Source organism: Mus caroli, unplaced genomic scaffold, assembly GCF_978045245.1.
Source record: "Mus caroli unplaced genomic scaffold, Mus_caroli_1 scaffold_9, whole genome shotgun sequence".
Lineage (NCBI taxonomy): Eukaryota > Metazoa > Chordata > Mammalia > Rodentia > Muridae > Mus > Mus caroli.
This window is the reverse complement of record NW_028227264.1, coordinates 65516911-65538603: the sequence shown is the minus strand read 5'-3', so window position 1 is coordinate 65538603 and position 21693 is coordinate 65516911. Positions and strand designations below refer to the sequence as shown.

Sequence of the window (21693 nt, the reverse complement as noted above, 5' to 3'; positions counted from 1 at the left end):
GTTCTTAGTTCAATTCCCAGCAAACACATGGTGTCTCACAACCATCTGTAATGAGATCTGATGCCCTCTTCTGGTTTGTCTGAAGACAGCTACAGTGTACTAAAATAAATTAAATAAATAAGTCTTAGAAAAAAAAAAATCACACCCCAGGTGGGTTTCCTTTAACACCCAACCTGCATCTCCACGTCCTCCAATATTACAAATTCTTAAAGGTACATTAATGCGGTTCTTTGAAGCTTTTTTTATTACAGAATTTGGTACTGTAAAACCTCCAGGTTTCCTTCACACAATATGTTGGTTGTTCTCTCAGCTCCTCTCCATCTCCCTTTCTCCATAAACCTTATCTACTTGTCAGTGGATGCGGAAACAGAAAGACCTTAGCACAGTGATTTAGTACATAGTTGTTGAAGAACGGTTGTACTTGGTGGCTTATAATCCTTCTTGCTTTAGAATTAGTTTGTGACCCTGGGATCACTTATCTCTGTCAAATCCTCATGGTGGAGTGGAGGTATGGTGGCACCTGCTCATATGCTCGACACAAGACTGCCACATGTTCAAGATCTGGGCCACAGACTCTCTGCCAAAAGGCAAAAAATATGGAAACCTCCTGTAAGGTGGATCTAGTGTAGGGTATTAACTTGGCTCAAATTTGCTTTTTAAAAAAAAGTCAACGGAGATAGAACAGAAACGGAGAAGGAGGGGTGGAGGAGCAAGGAGAGGACCAGAGAAAGCCTATGGGAAGGAAGAAGGGTCAAACGTGCAGCGTGACCTTATTAACCAACTAGCCAGACCGGACTCATCATGTGACAGCCGCCGCCGAAGTCTAGCAAAGCTCCCTCTCGCGAGGAGAGGGGGATTTCTGTCACTTAGCTGTTGCTCCGCCCCTAGCCCCGCCCACCCCATACTCTCATCCCAGCCGCGCCCCCTCCCTCGTGCTGGCGCGTGGTGACGTCACGCCGCCGCGCGCAGCGACGCCGGGACGGCCCCCGCGACGCGACGTCGGAGGCGGAAGTGGCGCGGCCGTCGCTCTTGGGCTCTCACTGCCGGCTCCGGGTTCTGCGAGGAGCCTCCTGCCAGCCGCCCCGTCTCCCTGCCCTTGCCGCCCCTCCATGTGCCCGGGCGCCGCCGCTCCGCCTCGGGCCGCTGCTCACCCCGGGGTCTATGGAAGTGATGGAAGGACCCCTCAACCTTGTGAGTGGTCGCGGGCTGAGTCGGGGACCGGTAGGCTGCGGGGGAACGCGGGCTGAGGGGGGCAAGCCGGACTGAAGGGGGAGCCGCGAGTTCATGGGGGACCCTGATCCCCGGGGCTCAGGCCTCTCCCTCGGGGCCCGTGGCATCTGCCCTGCTGGGACCGCGTCCCAGCGCCACGTAGCCGCCGCCTGCAGGCCGCGGGCAGAGTCGGGGTGTCGGGGCCGCGCCTCGCACACCGCACCCCCCCCTTCCCTGCTGCCCTCGCAGCTGGGCTAGTGAAGGCCCCTCTGAAACAGCTGGATCGGAACCCCAGTCCACGCCCCGCAGCCCGGTGCCTTTGCTTTAAGGCTCTCGAAAGTACCAGACGTGTTTGCCTTTCTCAGAAACACACAGACACACAGGGGGCCGGGTCATTATTGTTTGGGGCAAAAAGGAACACACACACCGCCCCAAACAACCCTACAAAACCCCAACCCCACCCCCCCCCCCCCAGTTCTGTTCTAAGTGTGTTCACAGGACATCGTCTGGTTTCCTGGGAAAAGGTTTATGAAATTCAGATGCAGACGTCTGGTTCCTTAGTGTTGCGGAGTAAAACTTTGCAAGTCCCAAGTCTGTAGGTGGTTTGCGATGATGCGGTGGGTTTGAGAGCAGGACTGGGAAGGATTGATTGCTTCCTTTGGAACTCTGCCCTCCCTCCCGGCTTGGAAGAGCCTGGTCCGTGCTGTGCAGAGAAGCCAGAGTCTGTGGTTTCAGACTATAGATTTCTGGAGCCAGACTCATGGATTTGAACTCGGGCTTAATCACCTAATAGCCTCGAGAGACCTTGAACAAATTTTCACTTCATTGTTTTTTGTTTTTTTAACCCACGTTTGTTGTGAGGATTAAAGGACTGAATATATAAGAGGCATGTAGAACTGTACGTTATGGATGGAACATTGGAAGAGTTAGTTGCTCCAATGAGACCATAAGCCTCTGTCACTTAATGAGATTTGGGAGTGTTGAGCGTCAACGCTGGAGAGTGAACACCTAAAGCTATGGTTCCATCCCTGGCGCCAGGGTTGCAGCTCCGAGAAATCTACCCAAGATTTAGGCCCTCCGTCCGTTTCTAAGTGGATTACACTTCAGGCTAATGAGGCTACACTGGTGAGTTTTGGGGAGCTAGGGAAATAACCTCGAGCCTCTCTTGTTTGTAAGAGAATTTGTGTGGCCAACTATAGTTTGTAGTGAAGTATGGGTGGCTCACCAGGAAAACTCCACAGGAATATTATTAGTCGTAGCCAGCTGTTTACCGAGTGCTTCAAAGTTCAAGTGTCCTTGCCGAACGATCACTGGTTCACTTCCAGTTAGCTTCACTTGATTTGGCAGCAGGGTGTAGCCTAACGCTGGCTACCTGCTCCACAAGCGTATTCAGTGTTCCCTATGAGAACACTGAAACTGGGGCAGTGGACGTTGGAGCACCAATCCCTCAGTCTGGGATAAAGGAGGCAGCTGGTGGCAATGGGACTTTGATTTTGCTACTGTGTGTTTGAGCCATGCTAGCTCCAAGCTCACTGTCGCCTAGGCTGGTCATGAGCTTAGCTTTCTAAATGTTGGGATTCCAGGCCCTGCTGAGGTTTGCTGTTTTAAATAGGTAAATTAGGAAGCTAGCACAGTTCCATTATCCGGTCCTAAAATTTACGTGACAAATTTCAGAAATGTGGCAGTTTGAATTTTTAAGCCATTTGAGATTTTGAAGATTTCTGATTTTCAGCCTAGCTAAACATTGAAAGGTAACAGGATGTTTACTTGAATGATTTAAGTGCATTGCAGAGTAGCATTGGTAAGCTTCTGATAAAGAGGTGTAGAGACTAGGACTTGTGTCTGTGCGGGTTTCATTTCTGTGGAAGTCAAGGCAGCTTGGGAGTGTCATTTCCCTCCACCATGTGGGTTTGGAGATTGAACTCATGTAACCGGGGTGTGTGTGTGTGTGAGTGAGTGTGTGAGTGAGTGTGAGTGTCTTTATCCACTGAGCCCTAGACTAAAGATTTTTGAAGTTTTGTTTTGTTTCTGAATGTCAGTGAGTACACCACAGCCTTGTCTTCCCCCAACATAAAAAGGTAGCCCTAAATTCTGTGACTTAATGAAAATTCTCGTAAACCATACAGTTCGTCATGGAAATACACTCCAAATGCATAATATGGAACTTCACTACTGTACCTGGGTTTAGAATCCCGTGTCCTCAGAGCATCCTTGGGACTTAGTACAAGTGTGTGTGAGGTTTGCTGGTGAACAGGCCTAAACTGAGGGGATTAAATGATTGCTCAGGTCCGTCCCTTAAATACCCTGCATTCCAGCCTGTCATCACCTGCTTCTAACAGTGCTTTCCTATTAATGTACTTGTGGTTTTCATTTCTGTGTGCTCTTTAGAGTGGACTCTGTGTCACTGTGCCTCTTATTGTGTGTTAAGGTTATAGCAAGGCTAAGCTCCTCACAATGAGTTTTCAGGATGTAGAAGAGAGTAGCTGGAATTCATACTGCATTTTAATATGTAGCTATTACAAATGTTCTAGCTTTCTAATTTTTAGAGTTGGTCAAGAGAAATTATACTTCCTTTGAGGGAAAATAGTCTTTCAATTCTAAATAAATTTGTTCTGTCCAGTTTTTTCCTTTGTGATATTTGCTTATTTGAGGTAGGGTCTTAAGAACAGACTTTGGTGTGGAGTTCAGGCTTCAAACTTGTGATCCTCCTGCCTCAGTTTCCTGAGTGTTGTGTTGACCAGCCTGTACCACCACACCCATTTGTTAATTTTTAATATGGAAAAATTGTAACTTATAAAATCACTTAGTGTGTGTTTCTTTCCATGCATTTAATTGTTGGCATTCAATTGGTAGCAAATAAGCGTCACAAGTTCCGTGAAGTGATTTCTAGCGCTGCTAGTGTGGGCAGTTATGTCAGGTTTAGTGTGCATGACTGTTGTTCATGCTGTGCTTGCCTGGACTGCTGCAGGCAGTGCCCACGTGACTGAATAACCACACTTGTTTTGTTTTTTCTGTGTTCATCCTCCAGCTCTCTTGTTTTCTCTCTGTCCACTTAAGAGTGCTGGGAGTGTGGAGTGTTGAGTGACAGCTCTCCTCTGCAGTGTTCAGTTCTTATCTTGCCTGAAGTTGTTAACGCTCTCAAGCCTCTCATCCAAGAAAAAAAGGTTCATATCATGGGCCAAGGTGTGGTCTCTGTGTACCTGAATTTGTTGGCCTGGAAATAATGGAAGGGAAGGAAATCCTGTGCCATCTTCGGGGCTGGGCTTACTGGGAAGCACCACAGGGTTAGGGAGCTTGGGGGATGGTAATGGAGTGCTGAGTTGTAGCCAACAGTTGGAAAGTAGTAGGGCTTCATTATTAATCTTTCCTTAATAGTGACATGAGCTACCAGTTTTATAGATTATGACATAGAAATGCAGACTAAATCTAGATAGTGGGGTTTAGAAGGCAGAATCTAAAATAGATCATTGAGCTTTGTATTAGGGCATTATTTACCCATCTGCTTTACCTGCACTGAGAAGTCCTTACAGATTGATAGCAATTGGCTTTGTGTGTGGAGCTGTCAAACTGCTGTACAGTGAAAGAGCCTCTTGGGCTTCTGCAGAAACATAGGGCCTCTCACATTACACCTAAAATAAAATCAAAATATAACATTTACTATATATGAGGTGCTGTAATACTTAATGTTGGATGATTTTTTTAAAAATATGTATGTGAGTGTTTTGCCTTCATGTATGTTTGTGTACCGCATATGAGCCTAGAGCCTTGGGCCAGAAGAGGTCATTGGGTTCCATGGAAGTGGAGTTTGAGACCTTATTGAGCCACCATCTGGGTGCTGGGAATCAAACAAGAGTTGCCAGTGCTCTTACTGCTTAGCCTTCGGTCCAGCCTCTGGATTTTTAATTAGGTATTTTTTTTTTCATTTACATTTCAAATGCTATCCCAAAAGTCCCCCATTACCCCCACACACTCCCCTACCCACCCACTCCCACTTCTTGGCCCCGGTGTTCCCCTGTATTGAGGCATATAAAGTTTGCAAGACCAATGGGCCTCTCTTTCCACTGATGGCCGACTAGGCCATCTTCTGCTACATATAAAGCTAGAGACACGAGCTCTGGGACTACTGGTTAGTTCATATTGTTGTTCCACCTGTAGGGTTGCAGGCCCCTTCAGCTCCTTGGGTACTTTCTCTTGCTCCTCCATTGGGGGCCCTGTGTTCCATCCAATAGCTGACTGTGAGCATCCACTTCTGTGTTTGCCAGGCACCGGCATAGTCTCACAAGAGACAGCTATATCAGGGTCCTGTCAGCAAAATCTTGCTCAGCCTCTGGATTTTTAATACCATCAAAATTCACCAGATTGATTTGAAAGGTCCTATACCAGATTCTCACCATCTAACAGCACATGGTGACAGTTTCCAAAAATGGAAAAAGAAAAACAAGCTAAACTAGAAACTGATGGAAGGGAAAAGGTTATAACAAAGCAATACAAGGGGACAGTGTTGGTCTTCAGAGTAGACATGAACGGGGGCCTCAGTTTCACCACGTGAGCAGTTACCTTACACTTATTTCTTGTATTGATTAGACAGGTGACTCTGCGCGTGTGTTTGGAGATACTGCTTGATCCTTGTTTGTGGGAGCGCTCGTGGACTGATTGGGGCATGGGGTAATATGTCTCCTTTGGTCCCAACCAATGACCATACACGTCAGGAGTATAGTAGATATTCTCCGCCTTCTTTCTAATATTTGGAATGTTGTTTTTTTCTTTTCCTTTTGATATAGCACTCCAGGTCATAGATATTAATAGATTGAAAGATATAGAAGATTGTATCATTTACTTGGATTTTTTTTTTTTTTTTTTTTTTTGATGGTGGTGGTGGGGGGGTGTTTCTTCATCCTGAAACCTGCTCTGTAGACCAACCAGGCTGGCCTTCAGCTGACAGAGCTCTGCCTGTCTCTGCCTTCTGAATGCTGGTACACCGTGCTAAGAAAGGTAGCCTTGAACTTGCATTTTTAAAAGCATCCCAGAGAAGCAAAAAAGTCCTTCTTGACAGTAAATTCACTCACTCAGCACCCTAATTGTAGTTGCTAGGATTTTTGTTGGCTTTAGATGATGGGAGTCCACTTGTCTTAGTTTAAGCCAAAAGAGTTATTGGACTCCAAAGAAAGAGGCAGGAAGAGCAGTGGTACAGGGTCTGGGAGCATGTGGGGAATCTCCTGTGATAGAGTCTTAACTGTTTCAGCCTTGTGTTTTCTGCCTGGCTGCTCTTAAACGTCCTGTATTTACAACCATTTGATGCTATGTTATACTTGCTTTCTGATTTCTGTTGTTGGGAATCCCAAATCTGGGGTTTCTATCTTGCCTTTTACCACTTCATTTCCAGATAAAAGACACACACAACCTTTATATTTATAATAAGCCTTAATCAGCACAAGAACAGGGCAGACCTATTCTCTATGATACTGGAATTTACTTCCCTATCAATAACCCAGAGTTATTACTTACTTTGTTTCATCTGTGCTGCTCTTAACTCCAATAATTCAATTGGCAAGCCCCCAGGACCATATTTTCTTGACTCCTAACCCATGGCATCTTTCTCCTCTTTCTTCACCTCTTTCTCCTTCCTGGTCTCTTCAGGGAACACCTAGCACTACCTGTCTTAATTCTGCCTAGCTATAGGCTGTAGGCATCTTTATTTACCAATCGTAAATAACTTGGGGGGTAAGGTCATATAGGGTCACTTGAGTCTATGTGTGGACTGTCTCTGGGCAGCCAGGTCTTAGGGCCCCCACACTTAGCATTACAATGCATAGCAACAGACCAAACCTGAACATATTTGAGGTTTGAAAATCTGGAGTTTAGGATTCTTTTTAGGTGTCCAGAAAACTAGGCAGTATAATAAGAATATGGCATCTGTTATAGGCATCCTGGTGCCAAGGAAAAGCAGTGTATAGAAAGGTAGACTGTATTTTGATTTTGGTTTTTTTACTTTGAATTTCTAAAGAAACAATTTTGTGGATTTATTTTAATGGCTATAATTTTATCACAATGTTTAAACAGAACAGTTTTAGAATAGGAATCCTCTAAGGACTCTTTAAAAGATAATGGTGACTATAGATTTCTATAGTATCTTCTACCTTTTTAGAGACAGGGTCTTGTGTGGCTCAGGCTGGTCTTAAATTCATTATGTGGTTAGGGACGACTTAGAACTAGTTCTTCTTCACCACCTGTCAGGTACTAGGATTATAGGTGTGTGCCGCTATGCCTGGAGAACAGGAAGCTGAGACAGTGGCTTACATCTCAGGCCGGCCTCCAACTTGTGATCCTATTTCAGCCCTTTTAGGGAAGAGAGGTGTGAACCACTACCTGAACAGTAACCACATAAAACATTTGGGGTGGTGACAGGAGGCGCAGATTTTTTTAGACAGAATCCCATGTCTTGCCTCTACCACTTTCTACATGCTAGACGTATAAATGGGTACCACCACACTGAGGCCAAAGGGCAGATATTATCTGTAACATTGAAGATTGTACTTTGTCCTAGCTTCCCCGACACTTTTGGCTAGTTGGTTAGGTTTGTTTGTTTGTTTAGTTTGCTTCTCTCTATGAAAAGCTCTGGCTGTCATGGAACCAGCTTTATAGACCAGGCTGGCCTTAAACTCATAGATCTCTTTGTCTCTGCTTCCCAAGTGCTGAGATTGGAGACCTGCACCACCACGCCTGAGTTGTCTTTGATTCTTTCTTAAGATCTGAGCCTCAGCCACAGATTTACTTCAGTAGACTTGCAAGCTCTACTGCAAAACTACTGACTGAAATTCTGCATTTTAAAACAAATGCCCAAATGGTTCTCTCTACAGCTCCTAAACAGTGACCTGGTGCAAAGTCAAAATTTTATTAACAAGCGAGGAAATAGCCCCTGCAAATTGGAAGAATGTAGCTGGTTTATTATGAGAGTTTATTATGGCTCTTGGTAGGGTTAGGTCTCTGCAGTCCTATCTTTGTTATGAGGTGCTGTGGGGTTTCAAGGAAGTTTTCTTTTATAAAAGAAAAGCTGTGGGCTTTTTTTTTTTTTTTTAAGTTAAAAATGGTGAAGGCACCTGCACATGACACCTTCATTCATTTTTCTGTTTCTGCTTACTGCCTAAGACTTTGATTGAATACCACCGTTCACTGCAGATATCTGTCAGCTCTCATTGTTTATACTGTCTTCTTAAACTATCTGCCCTTTGGTCTCAGTGTGGTGGTACCCGTTTATATTTCTAGCATTAGAAGGTGGTAGAGGCAAGACATGGGACTCTGTCTAAAACATCTGCACCTCCTGTTACCACCCCGAATGTTTTATGTGGTTACCGTTCAGGACATATTTTTTGCTCAGTCTAAGTCTCCATGATTAAAATCAACATATTAAGCTCCTATCATAGCTGAGATTTAGGGAAAAGTTTGCATTATTGCTATTGCAAATAATTGATGAATAAAAGCTCTGTGAAACAATAGGGGCAATGCTGCCTTTAAGAACAGTTGTTTGTTTCTTCTTTACAAATTTAGAAGTAGGGGAAATACAAGCAAGTGTGCTGCTTTCTACTTGTGTTTGCTTCGTATCGAGTAGACTCAATAAACATGCCCAGAATACATCTGTAATCTCAGTTGCAAACATGATTTTTATGAAGCATTTCTGGCACATTTCTTAAAAAGCCTTCAAGATAAATCATCTTACACCTAACTGAACAGATTAGTGTTTTCCTTAAAAAAGCCAAGCAGCCAACCAACCAAACCCCCAAACCATGAAGTTTGCCATCCTAACCATTTTATGAACATAGTTTAGTAAGATTAAATATATTTATAATCTTGTGAAATTACCTTCCCATTTAAGGCTGAATAGATTCCACTGAGCAGACACATTATACTTTGATTTGTCTAATCTTCTGTTATGAACATTTGCATCGGTTCTACTTGGTTATTGTAAAAAATGCTGTTGTGAACAAGGGGTTTTGTTTTCCTGGTAAGTTGTCCTGTACTTCAGAACTTTCCTTCCACCCTCAAGTGCGGGATTCAGTCTGTGAGCCACTTTTGGCCTCTATTGCTATGATAAACACCTCGATTGTGGTGGTTTGCATGAGAATGGTCCCATAGGCTCATATATTTGCTCACTCAGTCCCAATCGATGAACTGTTGGGAAAGGGCTAGGAGCTATGACCTTATTGGAGAAGGTGATGCTGGGGATGGGCTTTCATATCTCAAAAGCCCAGTCTGCCTGCTGCTTGTGGATCAGAACGTAACGTGCGCAGTTACTTCTCCAGCACCATGCCTGTCTGTGGTCATGGATTAACCTCTAAAATTGTAAGCAAGTCCTCAAGTGCTACCTTTTGTAAGAGTTGCGCTGGTCATAGGATCTCTTCACACCAGTAAAACAGTGACTAAGACAATAGCCAAAAGCAACTTAGAGGAAAAAAGGGCTTATTTGATTTTACAGTTTGTAGTTCATCATCTGAGGAAGTCAGGGCAGGACTCAAGGCAGGAACTGGAAGAATATTTCTTGCATGGCTTACTCAGCCCTCTTTTCTTAATCCAAGACCACCCGCCCAGGGGTTGACCCTGACCTAACGTGTGCTGGCCTTCCCATTATATGCTTGCCTACAGGCCAGTCTGATAAGGGCACGTTCTCAATTGAGTTTCCTCTTCTCAGATAACCCAAGCTTGTGATAAGTTGATTTATAAACAAACAAAAAACAACTAACTACAGTTACCATTCATGTGTTTGTTTGTGCGTGTCTTTTTGTTTGAGAAAAGGTCCCACTCTGGCCCTGAACTTAATTCTCTTTCTTTTTTCTTTCCTGTTTCTCTTTCTCTTTCCTTCCCTTTTTCTTTCTTTTCTTTTCTTTTCCTCTTTCTTTCTTTCTTTCTTTCTTTCTTTCTTTCTTTCTTTCTTTCTTTCTTTCATCTTTGCTATATCATCTGTAAGCTTGTTAGAGCACGATTCTAATAGAAGACTTTGGCCCACCATAAGTATATGTAATGTTTCTGGTGGCCTTCCTCTTCCTCCTCTCCCACCTCCTGGTCCTCCTCTTGCTCTTTCTTTCCTCCTATCTAATGTTGTAATATTAACATAAGTTACTGGCCTTTTAAGAGAAGGAAACAGGTTGACAAAGCTGTAAGTGAAATAAGGATATTCAAGATGTTTTTTTGTGGTTGTTATTGTTTGTTGTAGTTTGTGATCTAACGGCCTTGGAAGTGCTTGATAGGTGCTCTATCCTGAGCTATGTATGTAAGCCCAGCCTTGGGGGAGAGTATCCCTTCTCCCCACCCCTGGCCATGCTAGGAATTGAACCTAAGGCCTTACTATGCTGGGCAGATGTTCTATCTCTGAGCTAGACCTTCTAGCACCTAGTCCTTTGTGAAATGGTCTCGCTGCATTGGTCAGGCTAACCTGAACTAGGAGATGACTTTGCTCTTCCTGCTTCCCCTTTGGGGTGCCAGCAGTATGGATGTGTGGCTCCATGGCTGGCTTCTTTGGGACATTTTAAGTTCCATGTAAGAAGGTCAGCACTATTTAATCTATGTACCTTCATAGTAGGAATATCTAAATTTGCTTTTCTTTTTCTTTTTTCTTTGATGACTTGCACATGAAAAATAACTACTATTAAGTAGAACAGAGGCCACATAGCAGTTAAAGCCCAGTAACCAGAGAGGGCTTATGAATAGTGTCCTATCAGATGCTATGCTTCTTGGCTTGGCTCCTTTCATAGCTTAGTTTTTTGTTTGGAAACAAACAACATCTGTTATCTTGTTAAAAGATTGATTTTACTTAGGAGTCTTGTTTTATAATTTTGAAGTAAGAATGTTTGTCTTCTAGGCTCACCAGCAGAGCCGGCGAGCAGACCGTTTGTTAGCTGCTGGGAAATACGAAGAGGCGATTTCTTGTCACAGGAAGGCAACAGGTAAGTGGTTCTCTTAAACACTGAACAGAGCTGTTGGCGGACAGGCGAGAGGGGCCAGCCTGCACCTCCAGGGGAATCCTGTCACAAAACGGGGCTCTCTCTCTCTCTCTCTCTTTCAAGATTTATTTATGTATTTTATGTATATGAGTACACTGTAGCTGTAAGGATGGTTGTGAGCCTTCATGAGGTTGTTGGGAATTGAATTTTGGACCTCTGCTCAATCTGGTAGGCCCCACTTGCTTGGTCCCTGCTCCCTCCAGCCCAAAGATTTATTATATGTAAGTACACTGTAGCTGTCTTCAGACACCAGAAGAGGGCGTCAGATCTCATTACAGGTGGTTGTGAGCCACCATGTGGTTGCTGGGATTTGAACTCAGGACCTTCAGAAGAGCAGTCAGTGCTCTTACCTACTGAGCAATCTCCAGGCCACAAAAGTTCTTTCTTACTAGTAGTTGTCATGTAGGTATGAAGCTGTTGGCTTTCCAGGCTAGAGATGGAGTGTCAGTTAAGTACATATTTAGAATGTATAGGTTTCCTACCAAAATTTCTGGTTAGTCTCATAAGTAGATATGGGGGCCTGAAAGCTCTGTCTCAGTTATCTGGGTAACTCAAAAGCCTTGTGGGGAGTGCTTACTCGTGTTTCATCTAGAGTGGTGCCACCTCAGTTCTAGAACATGCTGCTGGAAAGCACTTCTCCTTCCCTTCTGAGTAAAGCAGTATTCTTTTCTGGCAGGGAAAAGAAGGTTATTTTACTGTTGAAATACAAACTCATGGTGGGCACTGCTTTGACTAAATATCTTGTATGTTTTGCTTATAAGTAATTACCAAGAGAAAAAATTTTTTGACTCAGGATCTTGCTAATATAACCTCCTGGCACAGTACTTATTATGTAGCCCAAGCTTACTCCCAAGTTTGCACACTCCTCCTGCCTCAACCTCCTGAAGTGTTCAGATTACAGGTGTGTGCCAATCACACCCAGCTAAAAATTGTAAACTAGTTTTAGTTAAATGAGTGGCTCACACCTGTAATCCTCACACTTCCTGGGGTGAGAGACAGAAGCATCACAGAATTGAACACCAGATGAGGGATGGAGAGATAGATAGATAGATAGATAGATAGACAGACAGACAGATAGATAAATAGATGTGTGTGTGTGTGTATTTTTATATTAGGTGGAATTTTCTATAATCCCAAACCAGTTGTCTTTAAATCTCTCTTCAACCATAGTATTAACTAGATTGTTAATGTGTAGTGTAACCCTGTGATGGTATACCATGTTTAAATAGAAAACCATGATATTGATGAGTGCCATGGTCCTTTAACCATAGTAGATAAGGCTTTGTGTGTGTGTGTGCTAGGTGAAAGTGGAGTGAATCAGCCAGCGTACGTATGTAAGTTTATTTTATATTCACCTGTTGTAATTGTCATCTGGAGGTTTACTGCCTCTGTTCAGCTAACTTAGGCTTAGTCCTGGAAGCTTCTAGCTTCTGTACAGTATAATCTAGGATTAGAGAATGTTTTCAATCTTTGAAACTTACAGCTGATTAAGTTCACGTTTCTAGTTATTTCTGATCTCTGGTTGGCTGTTTCAACTCAGCTATTCTGGCTCAAACTCCTCTCCAAGCTGACTGATTGAATCTGGCTTCTCTTGGCCTGTCCTGAATTGCTCCGCTTGGCCTCAAACTAACTCAAGCAATCTGCTCTAATCCTCTGGCTCCGTCTGCCATCACCGGTGTGCAGCTTGTTATTTCTCTGTACCTTGTCTCTGTACAACTCTCCTGCTAAAGCGGCCCCCTTTGTCTCACCCCTTAAGTAGCTTCCCTTTCTTCTCTCCTCTCTCTCGTAATAATTGGCCATATCCTATTCTGTCAGAGTTTTCTCTGATTCGTCACTTTGTCTGCCACAGCAGTTAGACATCACTTTCAAACGGGTGTTCTTTCTACAGACTAACTTTACCTTCATTATTTGGGTTAAAGGTGTGTGCTAAGGACTGAGAAACACTGCAACTAGAAACATAATGTCTGGGTTCAGGGTGTTATCACATATCCTGCAACAGTATTATACACTAAGTGTAGGATATTCTGAAGAATTTGAAAGGGAGGGGAAAAAAATCCCTAAGCTGATCTTTTGTCTTTGAAGACTGAACAACTATGGGAGACTGGACAATGTCTAGTTTCCCACAATGGTAGAAAACTTGCAGACAGGGGCTGGAGAGATGGCTCAGTGGTTAAGAGCACCGACTGCTCTTCCAAAGGTCCAGAGTTCAAATCCCAGCAACCACATGGTGGCTCACAACCATTCATAATGAGATCTGACGCCCTCTTCTGGTGCATCTGAAGACAGCTACAGTGTACTTAGATATAATAATAAATATTTAAAAAAAAAAACAAAAAACTTGCAGACAGTTGGAGGTCATGAGGTGGGGGTGTTTCTCTTGTTTACTTAATATGTGCTTTAAATATTAGTCTCGTAAGAGAAGTAATTGCCAGTATTGTTAAGACTTTTCCAAACCCAACAGGAAAGTCCCAGTACTGAGGAAGGAAAATGAATAAATCTCACACCTAACCAAGAAGCTAATAGTAGTTGATATCTGCCAATGGAAGGGAAAATACATTTTCTTGAGTGGAATGTCACGAGGAATATCAACCACACTCCGGGGCAGGCCCCATGCCTAGGAGTAGCTGGCCAGCAACACAAAACACACTGTATATTTTTTTGGCTTTTGTTTTTTTTTTGTTGTTTTTTTTTTTTTCTTTTTTTTGGTTTTTGGGGTTTTTTGTGTGCACACATGTGTATATAAACTGTTTTGTTTTGTTTTTGTCTTTTTAGTTTTTTTTTTTTTTTTGAGAGAGAGAGAAAACATGAAGTTGGGTGGGTAGGGAAATGGAAAGGATCTAGAAGGAGTTAGAAAGGAAAAGAATATGGTCAAAATATGTCATCTGAAAAAATTTTAAATAAAAAAGAGATAGTTCTTTCATAAACTTCAGTATTAGATTATCAAGTGTGATTTTGTGAAGGAAACCCTGACCATGCACTCAATATTTTTAAAAAAAATTTAAAATAATATTTGTTTTATATCTGTGTGTACATGCATGGCTGCCTGAGTTGATGTGCAGCACATCTGTGCAGGTGCCACTGAAGGCAGGAGGACATTGCGTTCCCTGGACTTGGAGGAGGAAGCCTACCTAGGTGCTGGAAACCAAAGCGAAGAGCCATAGTGCTCTTAATGGCTGGGCCATCTCTGCTTTATTGTGGGTAATCTAAAGTGGTGGTATGGTCCTTCTTTGCACTTTTGGATTATTGTAGGTATCCTGCCCTGTTAAATTTAGGTTCCGTGCTCTGCCAAGGTCAGCATTTCCAGTTGGTTTAAACTTGGTTTTGTGAGACCTATTCTGGTGTTAAAGACAGGTGGTTTACAGCAAACTGTAGTTCCGGAGAGACACATGCTAGACAGGATGATGGGCTGTCACACGAAATCCCACAGTGTGTCCTAAATGCTGTTTCCCTGTTTGTTTGTCTGCTGGCAAAGCTTGTGCCACATTCTACCCAGTGCTCTGCTGCTGCTGGGATACAGGCTTAGCCAGGAAGAGGAAGGGAAGTGTGCAAGCTTGGCAGACATGGTAGTGCTGGAGAAGGAGCATTTACTTTGAATCTCAGGCTTGGTAGAACCCGGCAGACAGAAAATTCTAAGTTGTGAAATTAAAAAAAAAAATCATTAAGGTATCTGGATTAAGAGCAGACAGCAAAGGGAAGTGTAAAAATCAGAGGTTTCAGAAACTTTTCTAGTGAGCAAGAGCCTGACCCAGGATTAGTAGCGCTTGTGACTTTAGTCCAGTTATTCCAGAAAGACTGTTAAATACCTTACAGAGGAACATGGGTGCGTGCAGAAGCTAAAGGCAAGTGATGAGGAAAGCCATGCAAAGCTGGACGGGAAGGACTGCGACTGGGATTCGTGAAGTGAATTCCAAGTTCTCATATGCCAGAGCTTGCCCTTGCTTCTGTATTATTAGTCAGGGCTTCCTCTTTCTGACAGAATATATTTTTGTCTAAAACGTCTGGAACCCCGCCTTTATTTCCTGCATTCTGGTCAGCATTTTGGTCTGCTGTTTTTACCAGAATTCCCCACTAAGCGCCACCTGACAACTCTCTAAGCCGTCTTCTCGAGCTTTCCTTCTCCACACTTTCAGACTTGTGGGTGTCAGTCACTTCAGTCACTTCTGAATGACAGTGGTTCTAGGCTTAGTTCTAGTTTTCTGGGATAAGTTTCCATCACAGGCAGAAATATCTGAGGAAAATCTACTTTCTTATTTATTTTATTTGTGTACGTTGGAGTGAGGGAGATAGGCATATGTGCAGATTAGAGGATAATTGTTGGGAGTGGTATCCAAGGATCAAATGTGGGTGTCTCTAGCTGTTCTGCCCTCTTGACAGCTCCAGAAATCAACTTTGACAAAGGAAAGACAGCAAGAACAAGTAAGGTATATACCACCATGCCTGATGGCTTGACTTTAATCCCAGAACACATGGTGGAAGGAGAGCAGTGATTCCCACAGACTGTCCTCTGACCTCTATTTGTGTGCCGTGGTGCTCTCAGGGACATCAAGATCCATCAAGCTGGTCTGTCCCAACCCTGAAAGCGGGCACTCAGGGCACTAAGTCAGCACCTTTAAGTTTGAAGGCAGCCTGGGCTACATTGTGGTATTTTTTAAAAAGTTTTTATTTATTCATTTTATGGGTGTTTTGTTTGTATATATGTGCCTGTGCACAGTGTTTATGCTTGGTGCCCAAGGAGGCCAGAAGAGGGCAAGGATTCCCTCAGATTGGAGTTAAGGTTGTAAGCCATCATGTGGGTACTGGGAATTGAACCCCAGTTTTCTGGATGAACAGCCAGTACTCTTCATTGCCTGAGACCCAACTTTGAACAAAGATACATCCAAATTATGTCAGCTTAGCCCACCGAGAAAATGTAAAGATTGCAGCATTGCCTATTTAAATTCAACAGTTTAAATCACCCAGAATTTGATCAAGATTAAAGAAAGGTGTGTCTTCTTAAATGGTATTATACTGCACAGTGTATATTATCATATCTAAAGGCTTTTTGTTTAGGCAGTCTGTAGCATATGCTGGGTTTGAAATTGTGATCCTCCTATGTCAACCTCCCCCATGCTATCCCACGAGTGCCACAGTGTCTGGCTTAGGGCTCTTACGCACCTAATGATAGCAGTAGATTGCTGTTGGGATAGCACAGAAACAGTCGAGAAAAATAGTTCCCATAAGAGACCACAGAGATGTGCAGATAATTCAGGTGGACAGAGTCATGAGGATCTCTTGATATTTTTGTTGAGCACAGAACCTCAGTAAATTCTTACTTAACTTGGTTTTCTATAAACAGTTTAATTAAATCTTTAGTTCTTTCATCATAAAATCTTCAAATCTTTTTGTTCTGCATTGTTAGGCCAGGTAAGCCCTCAGCCATGGCTAGGTCCCGAGCCTCCCCACCTTTAAAGCCCTCAGCCATGGCTAGGTCCCGAGCCTCCCCACCTTTAAAGCCCTCAGCCATGGCTAGGTCCCGAGCCTCCCCACCTTTAAAGGGTTTAAAGCTCCCGGTTATTAAGATGGCTTAGGGAATATTTGTTTACCAGTGATATTCTTTTGGGAGAAGTTAATACTGTTTTCAAATTTGCCTTTTTAGAACAGTTGCTTAGAAAACCAGTTCTCTGTATTGTGACGAGTAAACATTCCTATTATTAACCTATAAATTACAAACTTATGATACTCATATATTAATTTTCTGCTTTTTTTAATTAGCATATCTCTCTGAAGCCATGAAGCTGACCGAGTCTGATCAGGTGAGCCATGCTCATAGTATTTGCAGAAGTGTTTTGGGGGGCTGGAGAGATGGCTCGGCAGTCAAGAGAAGAGAACCCAGGTACTATTCCCAGGATTTGTGCCAGGCAGGGGTCTGATGCCGGCTTCCGGCTTCTGGCTTCATAGGCACCACACTCACACACACCCTCCTTCCTCCGTTATTTAAAAAACAATCATGGTCTCACTGTATAGTCCTTGCTGGCCTGGTGTACACTATGTAGAGCAGGCTAGCCTTGAACTCAAGAGATCCATAGACCTCTGTCTCCCTAGTACTGAGATTATAGGAATGTGCTACTATGCCTGGCTGAAAATAAAAACTTTTTTCTTCCCTCAAAGCAATGTTTTCTTGTGGAGATTTGAATTGTGACACTGAAAAATATGCAGGTGTATTTTAGGAAGGAAATGAAATGAGCCACCTGCCATTGGCATCCAGACATGTTTTCCTGTGTCCTGCCATTACTTACAGGTCTCAGTCAGGGGTTTTTCCTTGGAGCCCATCAGGACCTTTCCTACTGCTCCACTGGCTTTTGACACTGGCTCACACTGAGGAAGCAGGAATGGCCCAGGGCAGCCAGATGGACTACACTTTGCTTAGTCAAAGTCAATTGAAATCTGACCAATCTCTTCTGTGTCTCTTGAATACTTAGAAGATTCCTGGACTTTGAGATCTGTTTCTGGATGACTTTATATTGTTATATATGGCTGGGGGAAGGAAGCCCTGTGCCTAAGTCTTGTTTTTTTTTTTTTTTTTTTTTTTTGGTTTTTCGAGACAGGGTTTCTCTGTATAGCTCTGGCTGTCCTGGAACTCACTTTGTAGACCAGGCTGGCCTCGAACTCAGAAATCCGCCTGCCTCTGCCTCCCGAGTGCTGGGATTAAAGGCGTGCGCCACCACGCCCGGCCTCTAAGTCTTAAATATACACTCACCTGGGGGCTGGAGAGGTGTCTGAGCAGTTAAAAGTACTGACTGCCCTTCCAGAGAACAAGGGTCTGGGTCCCAGCTCCCACCAGTAGTTTGTAGTTAGCAGAGGAAGCCCAGAGTGAGTGAACGTATCGTATTTACTTGGGCACAGCCTTGACAAAGAGCAAGACTTCAGACCCATGGGAAGTTGGTAAAACCTTTCCCAAATGGGTCAGGCTGAGAATTGGCGAAGCCCTTTTTCTCTGGTCCAAGTATGAGTGTTGGTGTTTGCACAAACTAGCTACTGCAGCTTTATCCTCCTGGTTGTCTATAGCTTGAGACTGCCCTTCTCGCCCCAGAGACTAGTCGGCCCTCCCTGCTGGACATAGTAAACACGCTGAGGTTCCAGGTTGCAGTGGGGTAGGTGTGGGTCCATCGGTTTTTCTGGACATGTGTCTGTCTGCCCTTTCTTCATCCTTCTGCCACTCCTAGTCAGGGTTCCAAGCTCACGTCCTGTGGGTCATGGCAGGGGCTCACAACAGCCTGTCTCCAATTCCCGGAGATGCACTGTCTTTTCTAACCTCCATGTACATGCACCCATGTCCACACATAAATATGTTTAAACAGTTGTGTCCAAAGCTAGGTTTTCCGTTTTTCAGTGCCTGGGGTCAAGCTTAGGCCTTTACGTGCTCATAAACGTGTCCCTCAGCTGCATCCCTAGCTGGGCAGATAGATGCTTTTCTTACCACATGACGGTAGGAGAAAAGGCGGTGGCGACTGAACTGAGGACATAATTCCTACAGGCTGAAGCATTGGCAGCCTGAACCAAGGGATCATTGAAGCTACAGCTGACGGTACAGAACTTGTGATGGCTGTCGTACAAGTGTGCATCAGGGTTTCTGAATACCCTGTGGTTTGGAAGATCACGGATGAGGGGGATAGAATCCATCATGGTAGGGTAGGCATCACACTTGGATCTCAGCCCACAGTGATGGCTTATGGTGTGGCTCTTTAATCTCTGGGGATCAGGAAACAGAAATGGCTTCGACCCTAAAGGCCCACCACAGGCAGGCCATTTACATAGGCCACACCTCCTAAAGATTCCACAGTCACTCAAACAAGTTTGAGACCCATGAGCCCCTGAGCCTTCTGATGCTAAGTTCTGTACACTGACCTCTTCCTCTGTGTCTCAGGCTCACTTATCACTGGAACTGCAAAGGGACAGCCACATGAAACAGCTTCTTCTCATCCAGGAGAGGTGGAAGAGAGCAAAGCGAGAGGAGCGGTTGAAAGCGCAGCAGAGCACGGAACGGGACGGAGCCCCCCACCTGCAGGCATCTCACAGGCCCTCTGAGGATGCTGAAGGCCAGAGCCCTCTGCTTTCTCAGACATACATCCCTTCCACGGAGAGGCGCCTCCCCGAGGTGCAGGGGGTCTTTGACAGGGACCCAGACACATTGCTGTTTTTACTTCAGCAAAAGCACGAGCCGTCAGAGCCCTGTATTGGAAGCAAAGCCCCAAAAGATGATAAGACGATTATAGAGGAGCAGGCAACCAAAATAGCAGATTTGAAGAGGCATGTGGAGTTCCTTGTGGCTGAGAATGAAAGATTAAGGAAGGAAAATAAACAGCTAAAGGCTGAAAAGGCCAGACTCCTGAAAGGCACAGCCGAGAAGGAACTGGACGCCGATGCAGACTTTGTAGAGAAGTCAGAGCTGTGGGGTTTACCTCCACACTCGGAATCCGCCGCGGCCTCTTCAACCTGGCAGAAGTTTGCAGCTAACACGGGGAAAGCCAAGGACATTCCAATACCCAACCTTCCTCCTCTGGATTTCCCATCTCCAGAGCTTCCTCTGATGGAGCTCTCGGAGGACATTCTGAAAGGATTCATGAATGACTAAGATGGAAGGCCATTGGAGAGGCTGGCGACACAGTTAATCCAGAAAAGAACATAAAGGGAAAGCCACGCCCCAGGGAAATGCCAGAGATGCTCCTTCATCTGCTATGCTGTGGGAGAAGAGGCGGTGCCAGGACCTGGGAAAGTCACTGTGAAACATCACTTACCTTCTTCACGACTAAAGCTCATGATTCCGACTTGGCAGACACTGAACTCTGAGGTTCGCTTTCTTATGATACAAACCAAATGGCTACCTGGAATAATTTTCAAACAGTTATTTTTCTTCAGGGTTAAATGTATAAAAGTATGTCATGTGTAATTAATCTATAATGCCATAAATGATAATGCAAAAGCTAAATATGGTGGCCTGAGAGGCTCACTTGTATTTGGAACATGCTTTCTATCATGCGTTGACTGTATGCATTTTCTGCACATTGTGTTTGTTTGAGATGTGGTGTGTAAGATACACGCTTCCAGATGGAACTGTACGTGCCACGTTTGCACTACTCGTAACATAATGATAACCTCAAGACTATCAGGAGAAATATTTAAATTTCCATTTTATGAAGAAAGGAACCAAATTATTAGTTACGCTTTTTAAAGAAATTACCAGTTTACATAATTAATCAGGGTGCATTTAAGTTCTAACTTTGTGTTATATGATGCATCATTTGAAAATACTGAGGAACTCTCCTTTGTGCTGAATGATGCATGTGTGAAAGCAATGCTAGTTAGCAGTATTTGATTGTAAGAAATAAATAAAATAATTGTGTTTTATACCTTTGTTGAGTATGACTTGTGGTTAACAGGCAGGGTAGTCAATGTCTTCTCCCTGTGTTCCTGCCCTTTCTTCCCACGAGGCCCAGCTATGCACTGAGTCCTTGCTGGTCTCAGACTTGTTTCAATGAGCTCTATAGGTTGGGGTGTAGTTCAGTGCAGCACGCTTGCCAAGGAGAAGGGAGAGCTTTGTTTTGTAAGAGCCATGAGTACTTTCAACATCTGCTCCCTTCTCTTCTTTCTATCACTTCGTGACTTGCTGTTTTCTTGGACCCCTTTCTGTCCGCCTGATGTTGAAGCTCTTGTGCATGCTGTTTAGTGCTCCTGTGGTGTAGCCTGGTTCTGTGTTGGAGTCTGTGTGCTGTGTCACCATGCTCAGCTCAATGTGTTAGAGCTGTGCCACCTGTGCATCCCTCAGGACCTCCTGAGTGTCATTTCAATAACACGGGTTTCATTCACATGACAGAGTCTAGCAAAGTAATCCAAACTGTGCAGAAGGACCAACCTCCAGTTGGCAGGCAGAAGTCAAACTTGGTCCTTGTGCCTTGGTCCCAGGTGGACACACGCCAGGGATCCAACACTATATACAGGTAAGTGTCAGACTGAATTGAAGGACATCTGACTGACCAGTTAGTTTCTACCAGAAAATTAAGTGAGTGGCGAACCCACACACATTTCCTGTCAGAAGTCAAGTACTGAATGGAGAGGAAAACCTGTTGGTTGGTTCACTCAGATGTCTGGGGAAAGAAATGGTTGGGTTTTTTTTTTTTTTTTTTTTTTTTTGGTTTTTCGAGACAGGGTTTCTCTGTATAGCCCTGGCTGTCCTGGAACTCACTTTGTAGACCAGGCTGGGCTCGAACTCAGAAACCCGCCTGCCTCTGTCTCCCTCCCGAGTGCTGGGAGCCTTTGCGTGTGCCACCACACCCGGCTGAAATGGTTGTTCTTAATAGAAAAGCATAAAGTCTGTGAGCATGCCCTATGCAAGTAGAAGCCAACATCAGGTGTCTTCCTCAGGTTCCCTCTGCCTTTTGAGATCAGGCCCTTTACTTAAGCTGGGGGCTAACTAGGCCTAAGACCTAGGGCCTTCCTGTCTGCTTCCCTTAGTGCT

The 21693-nt window shown here is 44.1% G+C and overlaps 1 protein-coding gene across 2 annotated transcripts; it reads left to right on the top strand.

Annotated features, from left to right (window-relative positions):
* The first annotated feature begins 992 nt into the window (after window positions 1-992).
* Window positions 993-20587, top strand: Nrbf2 (nuclear receptor binding factor 2). 2 transcript variants are annotated; one of them, XM_021174456.2, is made up of 4 exons: window positions 993-1191; window positions 11060-11144; window positions 16953-16993; window positions 19105-20587. In XM_021174456.2, exons 1-4 carry the CDS (start codon window positions 1162-1164, stop codon window positions 19810-19812), a joined length of 864 nt encoding a protein of 287 aa, XP_021030115.1. In that variant the 5' UTR covers window positions 993-1161; the 3' UTR covers window positions 19813-20587. The 2 variants fall into 2 exon arrangements, with proteins under 2 accessions (XP_021030115.1, XP_021030116.1); XM_021174457.3 differs by lacking the exon at window positions 11060-11144.
* Window positions 20588-21693: the final 1106 nt, after the last annotated feature.